Here is a 22616-nt window from a genome sequence, read left to right as displayed (position 1 = left end):
TGTACTTCAAAGTAATATATTCTATATAGAATGACCTATTAGCACAATGTCATTTGGACCATGTGTTTTCCTTTGTGGAAGTAGCTTATTACAGAGGAAAGTGAGGCAACTTATTTACAATTCTTAATTAATGTTTTCTGAGACAATTACTATCTTGAAGGGGTTTTAATTATTCCTAATAGTTTCCAAACCCTTACCATAGCTCAGAAAAAAAAACCCAAGTATTTTCACCAATAATAAAAATTACTTTCAGTCTCATTTCATTTTGCTAAGCAGGTATCAAGGGAAATGGACACTTAAACATGCCTGCAGGCTGGTCTACCATAGGGTTGTTTTAAAAATAAACCAGATATCTACAAACTGATAGTTAATTTTTGAACAGGGATTTTCAACTCAGCATCTCAAAACACTTGAGAAGGCAGGTAAAAACCACACTGACCCCATTTGAAAACCACAGACAGAGGACTATTTAGGGATACCATCATTAAACCAGACCCATGGGACAAAACGGAAACCACCAGAGGTACAATTCTCTTTAGGTCCATGCCACAGCCATTGACTCAGCCACCTACACTGCTACTAAAATACCCACATCTCCAGTCTTATCTCTAAGAGCTCTTACATTCTGCAGGTGTTCTCAAATGGCTTCTATGGATATTTTTCATTGCAACACTGCACAGCATTAGCAAAATCTGTTCTAGTACTGACAAAATAATCTGGAGGATTCTACAGAAACTTCAGCGCTTTAAAGGCTTTCTTGACTGAGAACATAAACATTTTTACTGGTCACCTTTGCACTGTGTAAACCAGCAATCACTGCTGCCACACCTCCTCCATTATGTCTCATACGATCATTTCCACTTCACCACTATGCACCTTCTTACTCCAATTTTGATTCTCTCACTTCATCAAGTTAAAAGGCTCTTCCTAAAATTACAAGTTAGTAATGGTACATTACCACAAGAAATAATGCATGATTATAATTTCTATGTTTAACTACATAAATAACAGTGAAAAAAAGTGCTTAAAACATTTGCATCCACTTTGATTTCAGCCAGTAAAATCAAACTGTCCTCTAAATATATGAATAATACTGAATATGTACTTTCTCTCATCCACTTGAATATTTTCCCCGTTTGTTGCAGGTAAACATGCCTCCACCCAAATGAAAGTTATTGACAGTTATCATCATCTTTCATTTGTCAGTTCTGTTACATGGCACTACAAGTAACTACCAATAGCCCTCCCTAATACTTTCTTTCTGATTTTTTAAAAGTTAGTTCAAACATTGTCAGTCTTCACTGAAAATATTATTCTGTTTAAAAAGTTTTGGGTTGTGGTGGTTTGGGTTTTTTTAATTAAAAAAAAGCTGAATATAAAAATAACTGTCCTTAAAGCAACAGCTTGAAATATCCAAGAGCTTCTAATTTTGCTGAGGAAACCAGAGGAAACCAGAAGTTCATTTGAAAAAATATAGTTGTATTGTTCTAAATATAAAATTGAAAGCAGAATGAAACTGTGTAAGACCTTGACATTCCCAAGGAGCAGGCTTCTCACCCCATGTGCACCTTCAGAGTTTAGCTTTCACACAGTTAACAATTATGTTTTAAAACGACATTAGTAAAATTGTGCCATGTACTTCCATTCCATAATATACTTATTTTGACCAGAGTAACACCACTCTAAAGAATATATGCAAGTACTACAGAGCAGTACAAGTAAATTTGTCCCTAATATGACTGCAGCTGAACATAGGAAGAATTTAGTCCAGTGAAGATCCTACTTTGCAGGGACTGTTACGCTGACTTGCATTTAGCAGTCACATACCAACCCTAAAAGGTAACTGTGATTCTTCATATGAAGAAAACACCAGTGAGAGCAGGTCTGCCTGGACAACTGTAGCGGTCTTTCTGTAAACTCTTGCAGTGCTCTTTAGGAAGTGGCAGAGACTATATGAGTCTAGAACTTTTGAGAAACTGAATGAGAACTCCATAGACAAAAGTGTACTGTGAAAGAGTCTGCACCATCATCATTCTCTGCTGTCTCAACATGTCCAGCACTCGTGGGATGTCCAGCATCTGAAGGAAGAGAACAAACCATTAAAAGTGACTGGTGAATAAGGAGACTGGCTTGCACTTTCTCAGCAGGAGGTTCAGAGCAGTACCAGTGATCTAAGGGCAGAATCAGCTTGTCTAATGTCAACTCCAACAATTCATTGCCTGTGCATGCATTACACCATGCCTACCTCATCACCTATGAAATATGCATAATGTTAAACTTGTCTATGTCATGGGGTAGGACTTTTCACAAATCTAATGGTTGCAAAAGTCTATCACAGTGTTAGGGCAGGGATGCATAACAAAACAGTTTGTTGAGTCTCAACTAGCATGTTACATTATTAATAAACACTTTACAGCTTTTTACTTCCACTAAAAGCTGACAGGACCAGGTTTTATTCTATTAAACTACTGCTTTGTCCTCTGCTGAGACTGATACTGCAAATACACTACACTTAGGATCAAAATATTTAATAACAAGCACAGAGACTGGCTACAAAGCATATTTTGAATATTACCCATTAAAACTAAGGCATGAAGTAAAAGTGGTAAAGTCAGGGTGAAATCCTGAAATATGCTTAGTAGCCTAGGGCATACCTTGTTCTATTCAGTGACTCAATATCTTATCAAGAATCCAAATGACCATTCCAGTATCCAGTGTATAAGTGGGCAACTCTAGAAGATTATTAGCTTCTGCTGAATTGCTAAGAGCTCTTTCAACCACAGTTGTAAGGGCTCTTCTGAAGGCCACATCTTCAGAAAGTTCAGATGAACAGCCATTAAATATTTATTACGTGGGTTATTTACTCATCCACTACCTAACATTACTTGAAGCAGGAAGAAGAAAAAGAGATCACCTCATTGTGTTCCAGGCAAGCAATCATGATCTCTGACAGTATGACCACTCCTGTTCGTCCTACACCTGCACTGCAATGTACCAGTACAGGAGGATTGGAGTTTTTAGGATCCGCAGTGCTGTTCGTATGGCGTCGCACTGACTGTATCTCTTCCAAGTATGCTATTAAGTTCAACAAGATGAGAATAAAATAATTAGGAGATGAAGCCCCATAAGCCATGCTATTAAACCATATGACCATCAGAAAAACAGTAATTTAATAAATTACATCCCACAGAAAAATGACACCCTGTATAAATCAGAAGTTATATCCCAAGCAAAGCAATATAGATCTATAAAGACCACCTAACATTCGTAAGGCTTTCTTTGCCTTGTTCCCCTATTCCCCACCAAAGCTGGCTCATAGCCATCTTGCTACTGTTGGAACAAACTCAAATGTGTAGTATGTGATGCAGTTATGTTTTAATGTATCTGAACTTTTAGTGAATTATATATATGGCTTCAGACATAAACAGTCACTTTAACAAACTGGCAGGTATATTCCTGCTAAAAATATAATTCAGTATCTCTTGCTGGTGAGAAGAAACCTTTTCCAGAAGAATGCTTGGCATCACCGATCAAAGCTAATTCACATACAGCAAAATAGTTACAAAAATAAAAACAAAAAAAAACCAACCAAACACCCCAACAACCCCCAAACCAAAGCTATTAAATACAACTTACAGAGAAATCCCTTTAAATCCTCTGGACAGCCATGCTCTGGCCAGTCAGTATACTGCAGATGCCAAACTGTTCTTTCCTGTCCTGTGAGAAGATGTTTAATCTTCAAACCCGTAGTTGCATAGCAGCCTGAATCAGTACGGAATCGTGTGGTAATTTTAAATCTTCCATATGTTACAGTGTTGTGTCTTGAACCAAGACGTGGCCAGTATCTGAAGCTTTTTTCTCGCCCACTTTCCTTAAAAGTAAAATAGTTGCTTAACAAGAAGCATAAGAACACTTGTACAGCTAATGGTCCTATCAAAACTGTCTCTCTCTTCTATTATGTATTGCTACAGTGTTATGATTTCTCAATGAGTACACCAACTTTCCTGCAGAAAGAGTTTGTAAATTTACATCTTTCTGCCAAGGAAATGGCAAACGGGTCACAAGAAATTTATCTTTGATTGGTCTTTCTGTTGGAGCAAAGATCCCCTTCCACTAACAGATCATAACAGAAACACTGCAGACTTTGGGAGAAACCTGACTCAGTTTGTACTCACTTCCTCCGCTGTCACCATAGCTATGATGGCAATCCCTTGTTCCCAGATCATCTGCCAGAAATCCTGACATGTATTCTGCAAAGGGCCTTGTGTAGCAATGTAATCCCACTCTGTGCCTCCAACAGAGACCTGTAAAAGAAAGACAGTAGCTTAGTAATTACCTAAAATCCCTTTCTCCGATTCTTAAGTCAGCCATATCAAGATGCACAAACCGAAAAATTACAGCAACACTGCAGCAGCAAGAGCCCATTGTTATATCTCACTCCCATTCTTCAGCTGCATCTTGTCACATTAGATGTAGAAGAGACACAATGTTTAAAATTATATAGGTACATAGCTAAATAAATGTATTTTGCATCACAAGCATAATGTTAAGTGAGTAAATAAAATTGTATTTCTTTTTTGTGACGTAAACGTATTCTAGTGAACTGGGGTTTTGAGAAGCTTTCATACCCTGGTGCTGTAAACGCTATTTCATGTACTAAAGAGTCAGAATTAGCTTATTCCTCAAAAACCATTATCTTGTTTGAGAAGGATCAGAAGAGTTACTCAACATTTGTGAATTAGTTGAAGTATAGAAACTATGGTACCATGTCAGTTGTTGGATTAAAAAAAGACAGTGACACAACTGCAATGGCTGCTTTGATGATCTCAACTCTTTTCAGAAAGCATGAAGCCAAATGTATTCGTAGTTGTGCTTCAAGTAGGTAAATGCATTGAAAAATGAACAAAATGCTTTGATCATTCCTGAGGTCACTCTGCAACTTCACTTTTAAATAGGTAAAGCTGGGGAAAGGAGGCAACTGAAGATACTGAAAAAGCAGATTTCCCCTTGGCTCCATCTGTTCCTCTAACCATTCAAAAAAGCTTAAACTGGGAGCTGGCATACTGCCTGCTGTGGATCAAGTCAGAGAGTACGGAAAAAGAAGAGATAATTATTGTTACTGCAGTTCAAAAATATCACAATCATTCTAAAGGACTCCAGTTTGTTATAAAGCTATTTGCCTTCTTAACTCTGCAAAGAATGGATATGCCTTCTGTTAGCAGCAATCTAAAGAGAGAAAAGACAGCAGATCAATACAGAAGTGAAATGCAGAAGACCTCTCCAATAATTAACCCTCTATTATTCTAGGTAATGAGGAAAAAAAAGTTGCTCCTTTCCCCAGAGAAATCTCTGCAGAAGAAGGGAACAAGAGAGATGGAGGCATTTTCACTCATCTGACTGAACAAAAATTGATAGCCAAATCCATTTTTAGTCACTACATGAACCGGAAAATGTTCCTCCAACAGTATTTCTCTCACCTTGATATGAGATGCATTGATGTAACCCGTGTTATTTTCTTTGGTTGGGACTAGCTCTACTCTGGTATCATCATAAGGAAGCACGTCGTGGAACCGGTTTCTTTCAGCATTTTCAGGGAGCCGAGCTATCGAGCACTCACCATCTGTAAGTCTTTTTTTCTGAATGCGCTCATACTCCGTAAACACCATCCCCTGCTCTAACCGTTGTTCCAGAACTTTACACTGAAAGACAGACACAGATAACCATATGAAGTCACATTCCAAGGCAAGTCTATTTTAACAGAGAATTCATGAGGGATAAAACATATGTATTTTCCTCTCTGACATATATTTTCAGTGCTTTTCCAGCTAATAATTTTTCACAGACATACCAGAATAAATTAGAAGCAAACCTAATGAGCAGGAATTTTGTTCAAGTGCAAACTAAGAAGCCTGTTATATTTCATTAGGACACAAACACTGTGGATACCACTGGTGAAAGAAAGATTACTTCATAGTTTCTATAAAGACAACCCAGCTGGGCAAAAAATATTTGGCCAAACCAGATAGCTATGCTATACTACAAACCACCTCAAATACCTTTGAACAATAAATATTTATTAATCCTCTGGCTCAAGACAGCATGTTAGATTCCACCATTTGAAAAAGTCTCCTTTAAACTTGTAATCCAAAAAAATATTGTCAACTTTGTCATTTGGATGGAGAAAAACTCTAAAAATATAAAACACACTTGCCTCATGTCAATGAGCTGGTAATTCACTACCAATATTCCACATTTTCTTAAGCTGAAAATAATAAACTCTGCATACAGTCACAAAGCCTTCTTAGAACCTCTTGCTGTGGCTGAGAGATAAACCCCAGAATATTTTTACTAGTATGACTCCTTTACTTAATAAGCTGCTCCCTCCCTTCCCCCCACTTGCCCAATTTATTCTTTTGAAACCAAGTTCTTTCTAAATCATAAGACGCGTCTGGAATTTCAGCATCTCTTTGCCAACAATAATTAGAGGAATAATATGTAAGATTTCAGCCAGAAAATTTCATCTATGTCACATGTCCCCAGCCTCTCACAGCAACTGCTCTGTGGTATCAGGTCAGAAAAGTTGTATCAAATAACTGTAATGCCAAATGTTGCAGAAGAAGGTGTAAAACCACAATCATACACAATTTGCACATCAATACATCAACTATACAAACTCCTTTATAATCTTTAAGTGAAATTCCCTCATTTAAACTGATAACAGCATGAAGCTGAGCAATGAAACAGGCAATGAATCAAATTTAAAGTCATCTTCTAAAATATCTGCAGTCTGGACTTCATGTCACATGTCTACTTTGCACTGCCTCTTCTCAACTGTTTCAGGAACTACTCCCATTTCATGGTAGTTATTCCACTTCACTGCCTGATGAGACTGTAGTGACATGTCTCCTTCATAACCTGACTTTATGGATTCTTCCTGAACACTTTGGGCAGAGCTAGCTGAATGATAACATGGCTGAATTCAATAAAGGTCAATCCAATAAAAGATGATGGCTATAAGTAAGAAGAAGTAACCAACTCAGGTACTAAATGTAGAACTGTATTTCAATAACATAATGTTAATTTTTGTCCTTTAGCATATTTAAGAAGTATATATATAGTTCAAAAAGAATTTCAACTATGTTGAAATGGAACAGTCAAAACTTCCTCCCATGGATCTCACTCCAAGACTTCAAACTCCAAGACTGAATTTCCACTGTGTGACTTGCAAATAATTTTCCTGGCCTGTTCCTTAAAAACTGCAGCTGGCAAGACTTGGCCTGTTCCTTTAGTTGGATGTGATGATCTTAAAGGTCTCTTCCAATCTAGTTCAGTTTATGATTCTGTAATTCAGGTTTTATCACTGTCCAGTGACTGACAACAAACTGAGCAAGAGGAGGTCTGCAGCTGAGGATGCCGACCTATGCTCAGAATCAGACTCTAAAGAGACCACTGGTCACAGAACATACAATAATCACTGCAGAACTTGATATATCTAATTGCTCCCTGGTCAGATACATGATGAAAGCACTGTTCTACATAGCCCTTCACAGGCTGAATATTGACTCAATTTCACTTTCCTGCACCTATTTAATGGTATATGAGGCAGCATAAAGTATATTTAGTGACCTTTCTTTTACCTTGGCAGAAGCAGATGAAGTATTTCTCAAAGAATGATCCTCAAATTCATCAGAATCGGATGACCTCTCACTGGTGTGAGATCTTTTACTGAATGTACAAGTTCTGCACACTACACAAGTTCCATCTATTATCTTCAGGGATCCACCCAAGGAAAACAGATAAATACAATCTGCACAAGCAGGCCCCTGAGGGTGCAATTAACTACAAAATTTATTGTAAAAATGTTATGAATAACTAATAATTACAGCTAAATCCAATCTCACACTCCAAATTTTAATTTTCAGTCTGGAAAACCTCAAAATTAAGGGAGGAAACAGAAAGACTTGGCACGAAAATGTATCAGTAGATACTAGATAATTTGCTTCCCATATGTTCAAAGGGTGAATTATTATCTCAGCCACTGTCATCTTAAATCTTAAAGAAAATTCAGAGTTAACACCCAATATGTCCAGCATTCACTTACCAATCAGTAGTCTCATTCTTTTGTTCCTGTCTCAGTGTTCGAGTTGCTTTGAATTTGAAGCATTTTAAAGTCAACACAAAGCACCACTCACATGCATTTCATTTTTTTAAATCATTAGTATAAAAGACAAATCAAGCATTAAAGAACTTCAACGTACCCGTTCATCATTTGTTGCTCTTGTTGATTCTTCCTTCCCCTCATCTCGCAGAGGCATTCTAGTCAAAGCTAGTCCATTCATGGCAGCTAGCTTTAGAGGCCCTATTTTTTTTGCATCATTTTTGTTCTTTTTCATACCCTGCAAAATAAAAGCTAAAACTTGTAATTATTCTTAAATATCTGATGAAGTTATAAAGCAGAAACCAAACTAGTGCAAGTAAGCAAAGGATACTTCTTTGACCCCTTCTGCAAACAGCTCTGACTTTTGTTTTCCCTAAGCACTGCAGTAAGAGATTAGGGTGGTGGGACTACATTCCTCCAGGGACACAGTACAAGTCTGATTTCATTCCAGACAGGTTAATTGAACTCCATGAGAATGACAAATATTAATGCCCACAAAGCTCACAACCAAGGGTGTGAGGTGACAACCCTGCATAATTAACATTCTTGGACAGAATTGAAATCACTTTCCAACCCCAAAAAATGCATAAAATTTATTTCTTACTATTCCTTACTATTCAGTTTGCAGGCACTTTTCTTCTCTACAAGCAGCCATAACAATGAACATACAGCTTTAAGATATTTGGATATAGTTAAATGGTTGACTAAGCTTGCAACAAACTGCACATACAGAACATGAACACAGAACTGCAGATGGATCTGAGCCCTGAACCAGAACATGAATCTAAATTACTGAAGTTCACATTCATTTTTTGAGAAAAATATCAAAGGGGGATTTTTATAAAAGAATAAATTAAAATGATTCTTAAAAAGTGTAAGAGAACTTAGCAGTTGATGTTTGGTTATTAAAAATACACTGAAAATGTGAGTGAATGTGCTGCTTGAATGAGAATCAATGCGTTCAAAAACTAAATGGCAGTGAGGAATAGGAAGACAAAGCTAAGAGCATGAGACCACATTTAAAAGTGAAAACAAACATGACAGTAAGCGTTCATTGAAAAGCAAAATGTGTAAACATTGGTAGGGGACAACTTTGTTACCAGGATACTCATCTTAATATTGAATACAGAAAGGTAATATTCTATGTTATGCAATGACACTCTTAAATGTTACTGAACATTTTATTGAACATTTCCAACTAAAAAGTTTTAACATAATTTCAAAGGTTGACCTGTGCATTTACATAGGTATTAGAAGGAAAAGGCAGGGTATGATTTGTGGAAACACATTAGTGTCTGAAAATGTGTCTTTTGAAGAACAAAATAGTAAGTTACTATCTAAATGTGAACTCAAGAAAGATATCACCTTTTTCACCTGTATCTATGTACCAAACAGTAGGAAGGAGATTTAGATAAACATACACAATTATAAAATTAATTGAATCTGATAGAGGTACATTTCAAAGTATTCAGCTCCATGTACAGGAAGTCTGACAGACAAAAAACAGTGACAGCAGTAACTATCTAAATACATAGCTTTTGCATAATTAGTTTTTGCAGCATCAGCTGTAGCAGTTACTACAGCAGTAGAAGTTATATGGTAGTTCCACTGTAGTCCAATTTGTGCAGAAACTTACTTGACAGTAACTCAGGCAGGCAAAGTTAGTAATCAGTTCTAAAAGGTGAAATAATAATAGTAGTCTTCCTCCATTAGCACCTGATATGTGTCACAGACTACATAAAACTGAACAGAAGTTGAAAACAAAATGAGTGGTAAGGAGTGCCAGTGAAGTTGTACAGCCCCACACAGAGTTTGATGTTTCTATGAAGTGAGAATTACAGGAAAGGTGAAACTTGCAGTTGTTCACTATTTATGGCTTCAAAAGATTGGAGCTGGAAAGAGACATAGTAAGCAAGATCCTACCTTTAGAGGGATAAAAACAGCTTGAAGAGAAGGCAAATGGGAAAAGATATGAAAAGGGAAGTGATGGAGGAAAGAAGAGAATGCAAGGAAAGAATTTACTGCCTAATGAGTCAGGTCCCTCTCTCAGGTCAGAAGAAGAAAGCAAACAAATTAAAAAATGTAAACATTCAGTTACATCCAATTTTTCAGTGAGAGAAAGATTAGAAAGCTGGTAGTGGAATGGAAAGAATTGCTTCTGTTCCAGATAAGGAATGGTATGGCAGAATTTGCCATCTATGAACTGACTTTAAACTAGCTTGTTCTACAGTTGCTAGCCAGGTTAGGTGTATCAGATGGACAGAAGCTGCATGGCTGGATCTGGGGGCAGGGGAAATATAAAACAACTCATACATGGCTGGGCAAAGTTAATCATGAAAAAGCAGGAACATAAAGGTTAAGTTAGCTTTTAATCCACGTTTTAAAAGCATCTTAGGTTGATTAAAAAAACACCAAACCTCAAACAAACCCCAACACTACTCCTGCTACAGAACAACATGAAACAAGAGGAATTGTATCCACTTACACCTAGTGGGGGAAGGCCTTCCACAATGTTCTTCTTCCCAGACAAAAGATCGGACACAGGTCTCTTCTTTAATGAATCTTTTCTTACTCTGTATCTCCCCGATGTTGTAAGATCAGATTCTGACATAGATGGAGTAAGCAGTCCTTCCCCTCTTCTCTGTACCTGACTTTCTACTAGTAAATGAATGGGGCTCATATCTTTCACTCTCTTTTCTGTCTCTGTAATATGTAATTTAGGCTCAAGAATATGCAAAGGTCCAGCAGACGAAGCAACAGAGCTGTAAGGGTAGCTGAGTACTGAATCACGAGAATAACCACCCATAACAGATGAAAGTTGAGTTTGATTTTCAGGGAGGGGAGAAAGGCTTGTACTAGCCTTGTTTTCTTCTTCAAATTCTTCTTCTTCCTCACTGCTGTGAATCAGCATAGTGGCATCTGAAAGGGTTTTCTTATGATCACAGTTTACACCCTCTTCTTGCTCACTTTCTTTTTGCTTTGTTCTCTCCATCAGAATGTTGGGCTGTGACCCTTCTGAAATAACTCTTGGAAGAGCCACATCTGCTGCAGAAGCTGACATGGTCCTCTCTTTAATTCTTATTCCTTCAAAGCTGGGAGTCAAGCCTGCTATTTCAATACTGTTCCTTTTCTGCAGCTGAGTATGGCGTGCTGATGTTAGAGGTTCACTGACTTCCTGAAGAGAATGTGCCACAGGCAGGCTGTCTTCCTGAAACGTCTGGACAGAATGGTGCACTCGCCTTGTGATAAGATCTGGATTACTGCTGCTAATGTAGATATGACGTGAAAGGTCTGGAGTACTATTTGCAGGTCTTGGGTATGGGTATGGGGGAGGTGGTCGATAGACTTGGGTCTTCATTATATTTGGTGCTGGATAGTCCTGAGCCTGGAGCTGCACATTTGTCAACTCAGGCACACTGACTGCCCCAACAACTGGGCGCTTTTCAGCAGGATAGGGATAGGGGGATTGACTGTGAAAACTGTAGTTCAGATTAAATGGATAATGGTTAGATTGTGGTGAAGCGAAGTGAGCATGTTCTCGTATTTCAGGTTGACTGTAAACTAAGGCATCAGGCCTGCTGTAAGCATATGAATTGCTGATGTTAAGATTTCTCATTGAATGACTCTGCCTATCTGTGTGCACCATTCCCCTGTTGAGCTGTCTCATCACAGTTTCATAGTCTGGTGTGGGACGATAAGAGGGTGGTATTAGTGCACTATGTCTATGAGATGGTACATAATCAGCTCTGAGGACATCGCTTCCAGTAATGCTTGGGTTAGAGGACATGGGGGATGGCTGCAAGTAATGCTGTGGATTGTTCAAGGAGTTTGTGCTGTGTGCACTATAGACACTACCATTGCGGATCCGACCAGTGTAGTCATGAGGGGCTCTATCCAAGCTAGTCTGAGAGTGACAGTAGTATCCATTCTGATTGCTCACAAAGAGGTTATCTGAAAGTAAAGTTTAAGAACAATATGTCCAAGACATCAAACAAAGATATATTTCTATTAAGATATAGCTAACCAATGTTTCAATTTTCAAAATTTCAGTTATTCTTAGCTATGTATTGAAATAGGAAGGAAAAAAAAAACAACCCAAACCAAAACAATCCCAGCTTTTAATTGTGAATAATGAAGGTATGTATAACACAATAACCTATTATGTTAATTTAGATGATGCAAATTCCTACTGGAAAACACCATCTCAGTGTAAGAATGGCTTTCTTCTGCTTATGATAGGTTTGCTGAGTTTCAGACCAAGTTAAACAAAATCCATATCAATCTTAAACCACATTACCTGAAAGAACATGTACACCAGGGTCTGCACTCATCTCATGAGATCAGTTAAACAGCAAGAGACCACAGCCTGTATATAGTTGCTGTATATGCTATCATAGCTAATTTTGCTCATATCCCATAGGAGAGGATATAGACAAGCAGCGGCTGAGGGAACTGGGGTATCTAATCTGGAGAAAAGGAGGCTGAGAGACTTTATTGCTCTCTAAAACTACCTGAAAGTAGGTTGTAGTGAGGTGGGTGTTTTTCTCTTCTCCCAGGTAACAAGCAATGGGACAAGAGGAAATGGTCTCAAGTTGCATCAGAGGAGGTTTGGACTGGACATCAGGAAAATTTCTTAATTGAAAGGGTTGTCAAGCATTTGAACAGGCTGCCCAGGGAAGTGGTGGAGTCACAATCCCTGGAGGTGTTTAAAAGACAGGTAGATGTGGTGCTTAAGGACATGCTTAGGATTTGGCAGTGTCAGGTTAATGGTTGGACTCAGTGATTTAAGGATTTTTTCCAACCTAAATGATTCTATGATTCTATAATTGTATTTCACATCAGCCTAAATGCCTCTATGCACTTCAATGAGTGCTGTAGTATAAACCTGTCCCATGTTCACCCTATTACTTTATTTAGCTCTAGCTAAAGTAGCTGTAAGTGCAAATTTTAGCCTTTGCCTTCTCAAGTTATGTACTGTAGCCTTGGATTTAATGAATTTACCTTGGGATGATGCATATGGTTCAGTATAATGACCGTTGTAATGAAGCTGAGGTGGTGGAGGCATCATGTAAGACTGAGGCTTGGGCTAAGAAAACAAGCATCTTATTGTTAGTTAAAACCTCGTGATTTATTTTAAAAATGTCTTGAAGAATTTTTTATATGCATGCATAATATTATATATATATAATACATAATGTATAATACATACACACAAACACACAAAGCCTTCATCTTAAACCATTTCTCTAAATCTGCAGAGGTTATTTTCCTGTGAGGTCATACAAGAAACAATCAAAAAAAGGAATCAAAACCAAAACTACACACCACCAACTCAAGACTGTATCTTGCCATCGGTCATCTAGGAGAGTCTATCAGATACAGAGCAATCAAAGTAAAACCAGAAGTGTTTAAAATATCTTTCACAGTAATTACTGTAATTCCATAATTTGGATATTACATAGCAGCTTTTTCTACAATTCAGAAACAGTTCCTCACATACTAGATTCATCCTTTTCACTGTTCACCTTATTCTACTGAAGGAAACTATTGCCTGATTCAAAGTCAAATTAAATTCATGAAAATGCAAAAATAAAACTATTTGCTGTCCTTACCATAGACATTCTGGACGAAGACCGCCTTCTAACAGGATTCACTGTAACAGTCTGGGTTTGTCTACAGAAGGAGTTTCATGGTGAGAAATTTTTCTTAACAACAACAAGACCTATTTCAACCCTTGAAAAGTGATCCCAAGTTCAGTTTAAAATCACTCCACATTTCTTGGAATCAGGCCCCGAGATAAATAGCTCTCCCCATCTGTCTCACATGGAAAGAGCTCTGTGAATAAACCACTATCACAAACAGTATGGGCACAATCACAAAGCCAGAATGAAAAATACGTCGGTTATTTCTTTGCCTATTTTCTATGAAGCATAAAAAGGAGATGGCCCTGAAGCACTGCAGCAGGGCAGAAAAAGCAGCAGAGTAACTAGGGACTACTTCCAAATTTGAACCCCATGTAAAATCTTACACAGTAAGTTACCTGTTCTACATGACTAGATATGAAATTGTTTACAGAATGTTAACATTGTAGATGCTACAAGAACTGGAAAATGTGACTATACTGCACAAGCGTTTGCATGTTCTAACATTCAAGCTAACAGCAATAAATTTTTATAAATTGTTGGATTGCCTCCAGGATATAAGGTCCAGAAGCCTTAAGCACCTTTTTCCCCATCTTATGCTGCACTTCTATTCTGCCTCTTGTAGCAAGACATAGGTCAGGAGTTGGCACAATAATACAAATGCAGGGACAGATTTCAGAAAGAAAGATGATTTTTCAGCTCACCCTTTGGGAAGTGAAGGACGAGAAAGGATTGGAAAGCGTGGAAGGGAAAGAATGAGGGAAGATTTCTGAGAGCCCTCCTCAGATGGAGAGTCCAGGGAGTCTCTAAAGACAAGGTATGTACAGATAAAGAGAAAACAAAACAAAAAACAAACCCTGAACTTAATACAGGCACGCATAAGACAGTTTTTAGCAACAGGACCAGATGACAGGGAATCTTAGATTAGAGATAATCAGAAAAGATTATTTGAGGACTTTACTTATTAGTAAAACCATGTTGTGATGAAAGGATTAAAAAGAGTAATCCTAGACACTGACATTCAATACAGAACCACGTAACTAACATTATTTGGATAGCAATGCAGAAGTCCCACAAATGCACTTCTACCAAGATTTCTTATCCCTCTCAAAAGGCAGGCAGGTTTACAAACTTAGAGGTATGAGGTCCACACTGCTCCAAATTCATTTTACTCTTCTAATGTAAATCAGCATCAAACACACTAACAAGTTACTGTAGTACAAAATATTCCATCATCTTTCCACTGGCCTGAGGAAAATTTGGACCAACCCCTCCATAGGTATCTCCTCCTGTACAATCCTGAACCCCATGAACATTTGTGAATCATGCTTTTTTAATGGCAGACTATTCCCTGGGTCTAATTCTCTGTTCTTTGACTGAAGTAACTTAACTGAAGGAAAGCTGTACCAGTAGAGTAGCTAAAATTCCAGTCCTTGATTTACAAGTTGGAGATCAGCCCATTTAAATTTAATTTGATGAATTGTATTAAATTTACTTTGCACTGGTGCTACTTGAGCTGTACGGATTCCATGGATATCCAAAGGACCACATACCTCTCAGCTGTCAATCCAGCACATTTCAGGAGTGCTTCACATACACTTCCCGCCCTTCTAAAGGCCTCTAGAGTGCCCTTTCAGAGCAGTTCACCCAAACCCAGGCCAAAACCCCAGTGACTCCAGTAGCTCACAAACATTCTAGTAAGTGTAGCCTCTGAAGCAACTAAAACCTGTCACAGCACTGAGATCCAGCAGCACGGGCCAAACACTGCTACTTTTGCTAAGATTTCAGTGTTTAATAATGTTCTCTGTATAAAGCAGAACACATTTGAGAAACTGGTAATAAGTATTTTGTCAAAAAAAAGATTAAGAAAAAAACCCAATTTGTTAATTTCTACCATCTGAAAAGGACAGTAAAGACATCACAGAGGTTATAGAAGATTTCACTTCCTTATGGAAGCTTCAAAGGCACCAAGAGTTCTGGTAATGTATTCTACTTACAGGCTGCATTTATTTAATCTGTAAAATTTGTGTCTAGCCACACACATCCTCCACACATATTTTGCTGTTTCCATATCTTCCTGCCAAAAAAATAAAACCAAAATTTGCATATTAAGCCAAATATGCATACCCTTTACTTGCTTTCAGGCAAGTCACTGAAATTTTTAAGAGTAAATTATCATTGACTAATTTAATTTTAATATAACTTCATTACTGTCACCAGATTCTCCCTAAAACTGTACTTTGTGGATGTGAACATTCATTCTAGCCTATTTTACTAGATTTATGAAAGTTGAATGTAGAAGCCTTTTGTCAAAGTTTTATAACTGATAAGAGTGTCTAACACTGTATGTTTACAGTGTATGTATACCATGCCACGAGATTGTCAAAAGCTGTCTTTTTGACAAAGGCAACTTGTAGATGCTGCACAGAATTAATTCTGCAAGGAAAAACATGGCCCATTCCAGCAAAGTTCTAAGATGTTCATCTTTCAATGCCACTGATTTAAAAGCCAAAAAACCATGCTAGAAATTTTCCTAGAATGCATGAAAATGTTTATGACCATCTGAACCAAACTTGTCAATGTACTAAACATCAAAGGACAGATTTTTAACGCCTTCCTGCAGAAAGCTAGCCAGAGACAGAATTATTACTTTGGACTTACTCATACAGTTCAAAGTTGCTAAATATAGAAAAAGAAGGTTTTATCCTTTGAGTTAAATTAGCAGTCTTAATTTGGTTTTATTTACTGATGCCTTAGTGCAAAAAAGAGAAGTAAAAACCTACTCACAGTTTGGAATTGGATTGTCTCTTCTTTGTTTGCCAGCTCTAATGCGAAAAAGGATTTGTTGTGGGACATGTTGGCAATATCATGCCACCTGCAAACAAAGGAGATAATAGAACATGACTGTCAAGCTCTGGTTTTCAAACCACAGAAAATGCAGCTGAAGAACAGAATACCCACTACAAATATAGATGAAGAAGTGAGGACAAATAAAAAGTTCATCAGTCTGAACAAGTTACAGACCATCACTTCTATATCCATTCAATGACTGATGAATTAAAATGTGTATATGACACTTCTGAAGATGTGCAACATGTACACTAACAAGTTTATTACTTGTCTTCCACTTGAAAGAATTTTAAGTGGGTTTGCTGTTGGGTTTGGGGTTTTTTTTAATCAAATTTAGACAGATTTAGTTGTCAGTAAATTATATTGTCCCAAGTGCTTGAAAGCAAACCATACACTCTAGGAGATGGGGATGGGGGGGGGGATGGGGATGGGGGGGGGGGGGGAGAATCTACACTCAAGAGAGCCATTAAGGCATGATTATACATATTTTCAAGAACTCTCTTGCATATTGACAAATGAGAAAAACTTCAATTGCAAGAAATATAATAACATTTATTTCTTCAACTTCCTGTCAAATACAGATGTGGTTAGGTCATTAGTATTGTGTTAGTCTAAAGAAAGCCTATATCACTGATTTATTAAAAGAATATTCTGCAGTACACAAACACAGGAAAAAAGCACCATCTACACACAAGACTCCCTAAAGGTGTTTATATGACTTCCATTTTCAACACATAGATAGGGCTGATAGCATTTTCTATAGTTACTGAAAATCAGATCTGTGAGGTAGAGAAACAGTAGTGTTCCATTCTGCTTTATAACAAAGGCAATTTAAAGCTTCGGTTCATAGGCATTTATGGACATAATTATGAAATTACTTGAACCAATCTGAAGCACAAACCAGCCTTTGTAAACTGTGCTTGTCTATGGTTTTTTGCCACCCAAATACCATGGTATATCTATCCCCAGCAGAACTGCCCACGGTCACAAAACAAATAAGCAAAGATCAGAAAACTAGATCCTGAAATGAGAATGTGATTACTCTCTGATGCTCTCCAATGTGCAAGTATTTTCTTATGTTTACACAGGCCCTAAATACACAATTCTTGGGGAAATTATGCTAAATGAATGGGAAAAGCTTTATTTCACTCCCCTGTGTTCTTGGAAAACCTGTCAGCAGAGATTTTGTTGCTTCATTCTCCAAAAAAGCAGAGTAGGGTACTTCTACCACTCTACACAACTAAAAAGAGCTTGGCTTCAGCTCTCCTCTCAGGAGCAGAGACAGAGAATTTTGTGAACAACCGTTAACGGTACTGTATTTAATAATGATATTAAAGCCACTAAGAGCAGAAAACACAGTTGCTACCTTCTCTAACCCCTGGAATTTACCATGATTTCCAGTAACTGTTAGATCACATGATTTCAAGTTTCAGTTCATAATCAGCCAAACAATTCTATTCTAGAGGATTAAAGTTCACTAAATATAAAGCCTTCCTTGCTCTAGAAATAACTACACATTACTAAGATTAAAAAAAAAAAAACACCAACCCAAAATTTCAATATGTATTCTTAAAAAATTATTCCAAATTCTATCCAAAGATGCCCAAACAACCACTCTTCAAGTCAGTGGGAACCAGGATGTTTCACATGAGGGGACTGAATTTTAACTGTTAGGTGAGCTGCATACAAGTCTATATCTACAATTTAACTTCAGAATATTAAATAATAAACTAAAACAATGCATTAATTCAAAATAATGAAATAAATGTTACCAAATGACTCTCTTCTATTTCTTTTATATGTAATATATGAAAGGAACTCCCGGATAATTTTACAATTGAATATTTCTAAGTAACACGATGTGCCCATCTCAGGCTTTATGCATAGAGAATTGTTCCTGCTTGACTCCACAAATGTTTTGCGATAGAATTTACATTAAATGTTCATCTCTTTGAATTAATCTGGCTTAAAGAGATTCAGCCTGCAATCAATACTTTGAAAAATTCCAATGGATCTAAGAATTCACTGTAGCGTAATGACGACAAGACTATGTTCAGGTTTTATCAAATTAATAAACACACATCACATCTATCACATTCCTCACATTCATGCTAGTGAGGAACACACCTAAAATGTGAAGTGCACAAAGATGTTTTAAGAAAGAACAATACTAACCTAAATACAACAGGAGGACGACCATTTTTGTGTTTCACAAAGATACCATCAAGACATGCTCCAATGAATATGTCACTTCCTTGGCTGTCCTGTATGAAGTTGCAAAATATTATACAAATACAGAAAAAAGTCTGAAAGAAAAGTTACATGAGAAGCAACTGCTTTAACAAATCTGGGGGAGAAAAAGGGAGGTGTAGTTTAAGGTTTAATTTCTTTTTGGCAGAAAGGAACCCTTTCTATATAGGGGAAAAAGGAACTGAGACAAAGATTAAAGCCCTGTTTACCTTTGCAGGATAAGTCTCTTCACCATAGCCCTCCATTCTCTCTACTTCTTGCATGTATAGCATTTCTGCATCAGGAGGAGTAAGGCCTCTACAAATGAAAATAACCATCAGCTAGTACCGTCAGTAAGAAAAATTCATCTTTGTTTTACTCTGACTGACACTGTCAAAAGCCGGAAAAACATCCACAAGACATCCAGGCAACCCTCAATCATGCTATTATTTGTCTCAGCCTTTATGCTTTGATTCTAGCAACCTCTTTATCTCAGGCATTTCTAGGGGTAAATGGCACAAAGATCAGTTAAAATTATAATCTCTGCTTATGGCAGACAAGTATCACATTCTTCTTGACATCCATCATTGTCACCAGATTTTTCTCACAGTATCAGAATGATTTTTCTAGGGCATGTGTTCAAGACCTGAATTTCTCCTATTGCAGTTAAGTACCAAGATGAAGTTTGATGCTTCACATCTCAGGAAGGAGAGTCTCATTTTCTAAATGCTGAGTTTTAACTATAATGGTCTGAAACATGAGAAGATCTGTAGGTAAAGTTAATTTATTTTTTTTAATTAGATAGTTTTCTCACAGATTTACAGTAGTGTCACAGGGATTAAAAGCTTATTTCCCTACCTACCTCAGTTGATCTCACAAAAGACATTATGTCTGCCTGCAAAATGCTGTCATGCTCATTCTTACGTCTCTCAATACTTTTTCAATCATCAATCTCTGTTTCTTTGCTTTTTCCTAATGTTATGCAGATTAAGTTTTCTTTGCTGAACCTTAACCATACAATCTTCTTATGAAAGTATTTCAAGGATAAATGGATTCGAAATTTTCAAACTGCTCTATTAAAACAACACAGGAAGAAATAATCAGTATTACTCACATAGTCACAAATATTTTTTCACTGATGAATTGACAACAGAGAATTTAACTTTCCTTTGTCTTGAACAACTGCATCTTAGCTACATTTTAGATCATAAGCATTCTGGCACAGTAACTGTCTCCGTATTTCTACTGCTGTCAGTATCTGCCAATGTTGTTTATCAAGGAACATACTTACTGGGGTCACACCTTCCTATAAACAAGTTTCAGAAACATACAAATGAAGCCATACTATTCAATTATGTCTGTATTCTTAATTTTCAAGTGGAATCCTCTCGTTTATTCTACTGGTCATTCTTTTCTCCTTTCACTTTCATTCAGCAAGAAAAGAAAATACTGTAATTTTAATACAGACATATCGGTGAAAATCTCATCTAAATGGGAGGTGAAATTAGTCCAACTAATTCCCAATGTCCTGAGCTACTGAAGTAATCACATCAAAATTAAGTAATGAAGAGTGTTAGATATGTTACCTGTACTTCTGATGTAGCAAGGCAACTTTCTGTGTTGCTTCTTCCAGTATTTTTTCTTCTTGTAGCCAACCCTTAAGGTAAGATAGTATTTATAGAATGAAATACAAAAGTTCTACAAAACTAAGTTTAGTTATAGTTTCTTGACACTGGCAAGTCAACCCTCCACTCTATTCCTGTAGCTTAAATGCTGTAATATGCACACAAACAAAACCAAGAAGTGCAAGTACTGTTTCGAAGTTTTACTCACTTTCCCATTTCCACCCCAACCTTCTTTTCAGTGTAATATACAATAAAACTAAAAAGACCTTGCAACATCTTTGCTTCTCTGTAATATGACTCACTCCAGTCTCAAAGAAAAGCTTTACTGAGTTAGACAAGCTAGGGAGCAGTAAAGTGGCTGGATTATGGACTCTTTAGTAATAACTTTCATTTACCAATCTAAAGAAAGATTTATCAATTTAAGAATTTACATTTATCAATTTAAAGTAAGCACTTACCACTGGAAACAAAGCATATCTTTGTAGGAACTCCTGAGATTCATACTGATCATAGTCTCCAAAATCAGCTAAAAAAAATAATAATTTTTTTTTATTAAACATTTGTAATAAAATTATTTAATACCCAATTAATTGCAGCAGGATCTCCAAGTAGCAAATCTCCACCCTACTGAACTATGATCTGAAATCAAAACAGCGTAACAAACGAAACAGTAATGTTTATGATGAGAAAATCTAAAAACGAATCCCACCTTTTAACCTTGTTCTGAAAAACTGGTAAGGCTTCTTGTGGACAGGAAAGGAGAAATGATAAAACAGAGTGTTGCTCCAAGTTCTTTAGTTCCTTGGGTTTTTAATTGTTTAATTTTTTAATCCCAGAGTGGTTGAGGATGGAAGGGGCCTTTGGAGGTCTAGCCCTAAGCAAGGTCAGCTACAGCACACTGCCTCAAAGCTTTCTCTGGTCAAGTTCTGAATACAGCAGATGGAAACTTCACAGCTTCTCTGGGCAACCTGTTTCCAGTGTCTCACCACTCGCACAACAGAAAACTTTTATCACATTTAGACAGAATTCAATATATTTCATCTTGAACCCACTGCCTGAGAAACGTCTGGCTCCATCTTCTTTACTCCTTCCTGTCATATATTTAAATTACTTGCAGAATAGTGCCAATACACTGCTGTAACTTGCAGCTGCACTCAAACACTGCACAGACACACACAAAGTGGGACCTAGAAGCCTTCCCAGACTCTGGGGCTTAATACCAGGTTTGATTTTAATAACAGTTTTGAATTTGTGTCATGCCAAATGGCATCCCAAGGAATTTGCCTCTTTTTCTATTTCCAAGAAAAAGCTAACTAATGCTTCAAAGAAGAGAAATAAAGCAGTCTAAATTGTAAAAGCTATGTATCAGTCTCACAGGAGAAACTGTGAAACAGCAGTTGGTATGGAGCAGCTGCTTCCAGAAATATAAACACAAATCCCAAGAATACAGATCCATCCATAACAGTATAATTTTAGAGACATTAGAAACCAGATTTGTATTCTGAATTAATAATTAATATGCAAGTTATTTGCGATGAAAGGGGAGGACTTGTGACATGCTACATCAACACAGCACTTAAGATAAAGCAGTGTTTAGAATTAGTCTATGATAATTATTAAAATACAGATTATTCTTGAAGTGAGTTCACCTGAACCAGTAAACAACTGCTTTTGTTCATTCACCATCTCAAATTAACCCACCTACCTCGTATAAGCAACTGCAGTCACTGGAGCACATTAATTTACCTGTGCTTTTTCTGACTTGTTTTTTCACTGCTTTATAATCACATACAGTTTCTCTATTACACAAGACTGAAAAGGAATATAAAAGCTAAAGAGATAAATATTTTCTGTCTGGAAACAGGATTTTATTGAAATATTTCTATAAACAACTCACTGAGCAGAGAGACAGTTACACTGTCCAAAGATAGGGAAATAACAAAGCAAGACTTTTGTCAACTGAAAACCATTAAATCCTGGCTTAGATTAAACAGATTCATAAATTCATTAAACAGATGCATTATACAAACAAGGTACTAACACAATTCACCATACTCTACTGGTAACCACATTTTCAAAAAGCATAGATGTCATATTTAATGTGATACTACC

General features: G+C 37.0%; 1 protein-coding gene across 1 annotated transcript in view; it reads right to left on the bottom strand.

Moving 5' to 3' along the window:
* Positions 1 to 1533: 1533 nt before the first annotated feature.
* PTPN21 (protein tyrosine phosphatase non-receptor type 21) overlaps positions 1534 to 22616 on the bottom strand; it is a 36127-nt gene continuing 15044 nt past the window's right edge. Inside the window, exons 4-18 of the mRNA XM_005149494.4 lie at positions 20963 to 21030; positions 20466 to 20536; positions 19110 to 19197; positions 18826 to 18914; positions 16588 to 16675; positions 15798 to 15877; positions 13771 to 13831; positions 13160 to 13244; positions 10644 to 12109; positions 8259 to 8396; positions 5478 to 5699; positions 4176 to 4304; positions 3637 to 3871; positions 2915 to 3075; positions 1534 to 2078 (exon numbers count right to left, since the gene is read on the bottom strand). Of these exons, the coding sequence (XP_005149551.1) occupies positions 1950 to 2078; positions 2915 to 3075; positions 3637 to 3871; positions 4176 to 4304; positions 5478 to 5699; positions 8259 to 8396; positions 10644 to 12109; positions 13160 to 13244; positions 13771 to 13831; positions 15798 to 15877; positions 16588 to 16675; positions 18826 to 18914; positions 19110 to 19197; positions 20466 to 20536; positions 20963 to 21030 (3110 nt within the window). The 3' untranslated portion in view covers positions 1534 to 1949. The remainder of the gene's footprint in view (positions 2079 to 2914; positions 3076 to 3636; positions 3872 to 4175; positions 4305 to 5477; positions 5700 to 8258; positions 8397 to 10643; positions 12110 to 13159; positions 13245 to 13770; positions 13832 to 15797; positions 15878 to 16587; positions 16676 to 18825; positions 18915 to 19109; positions 19198 to 20465; positions 20537 to 20962; positions 21031 to 22616) is intronic.

Source organism: Melopsittacus undulatus, chromosome 4, assembly GCF_012275295.1.
Source record: "Melopsittacus undulatus isolate bMelUnd1 chromosome 4, bMelUnd1.mat.Z, whole genome shotgun sequence".
Taxonomy (NCBI): domain Eukaryota; kingdom Metazoa; phylum Chordata; class Aves; order Psittaciformes; family Psittaculidae; genus Melopsittacus; species Melopsittacus undulatus.
This window is presented reverse-complemented; position numbering and strand designations above follow the sequence as displayed.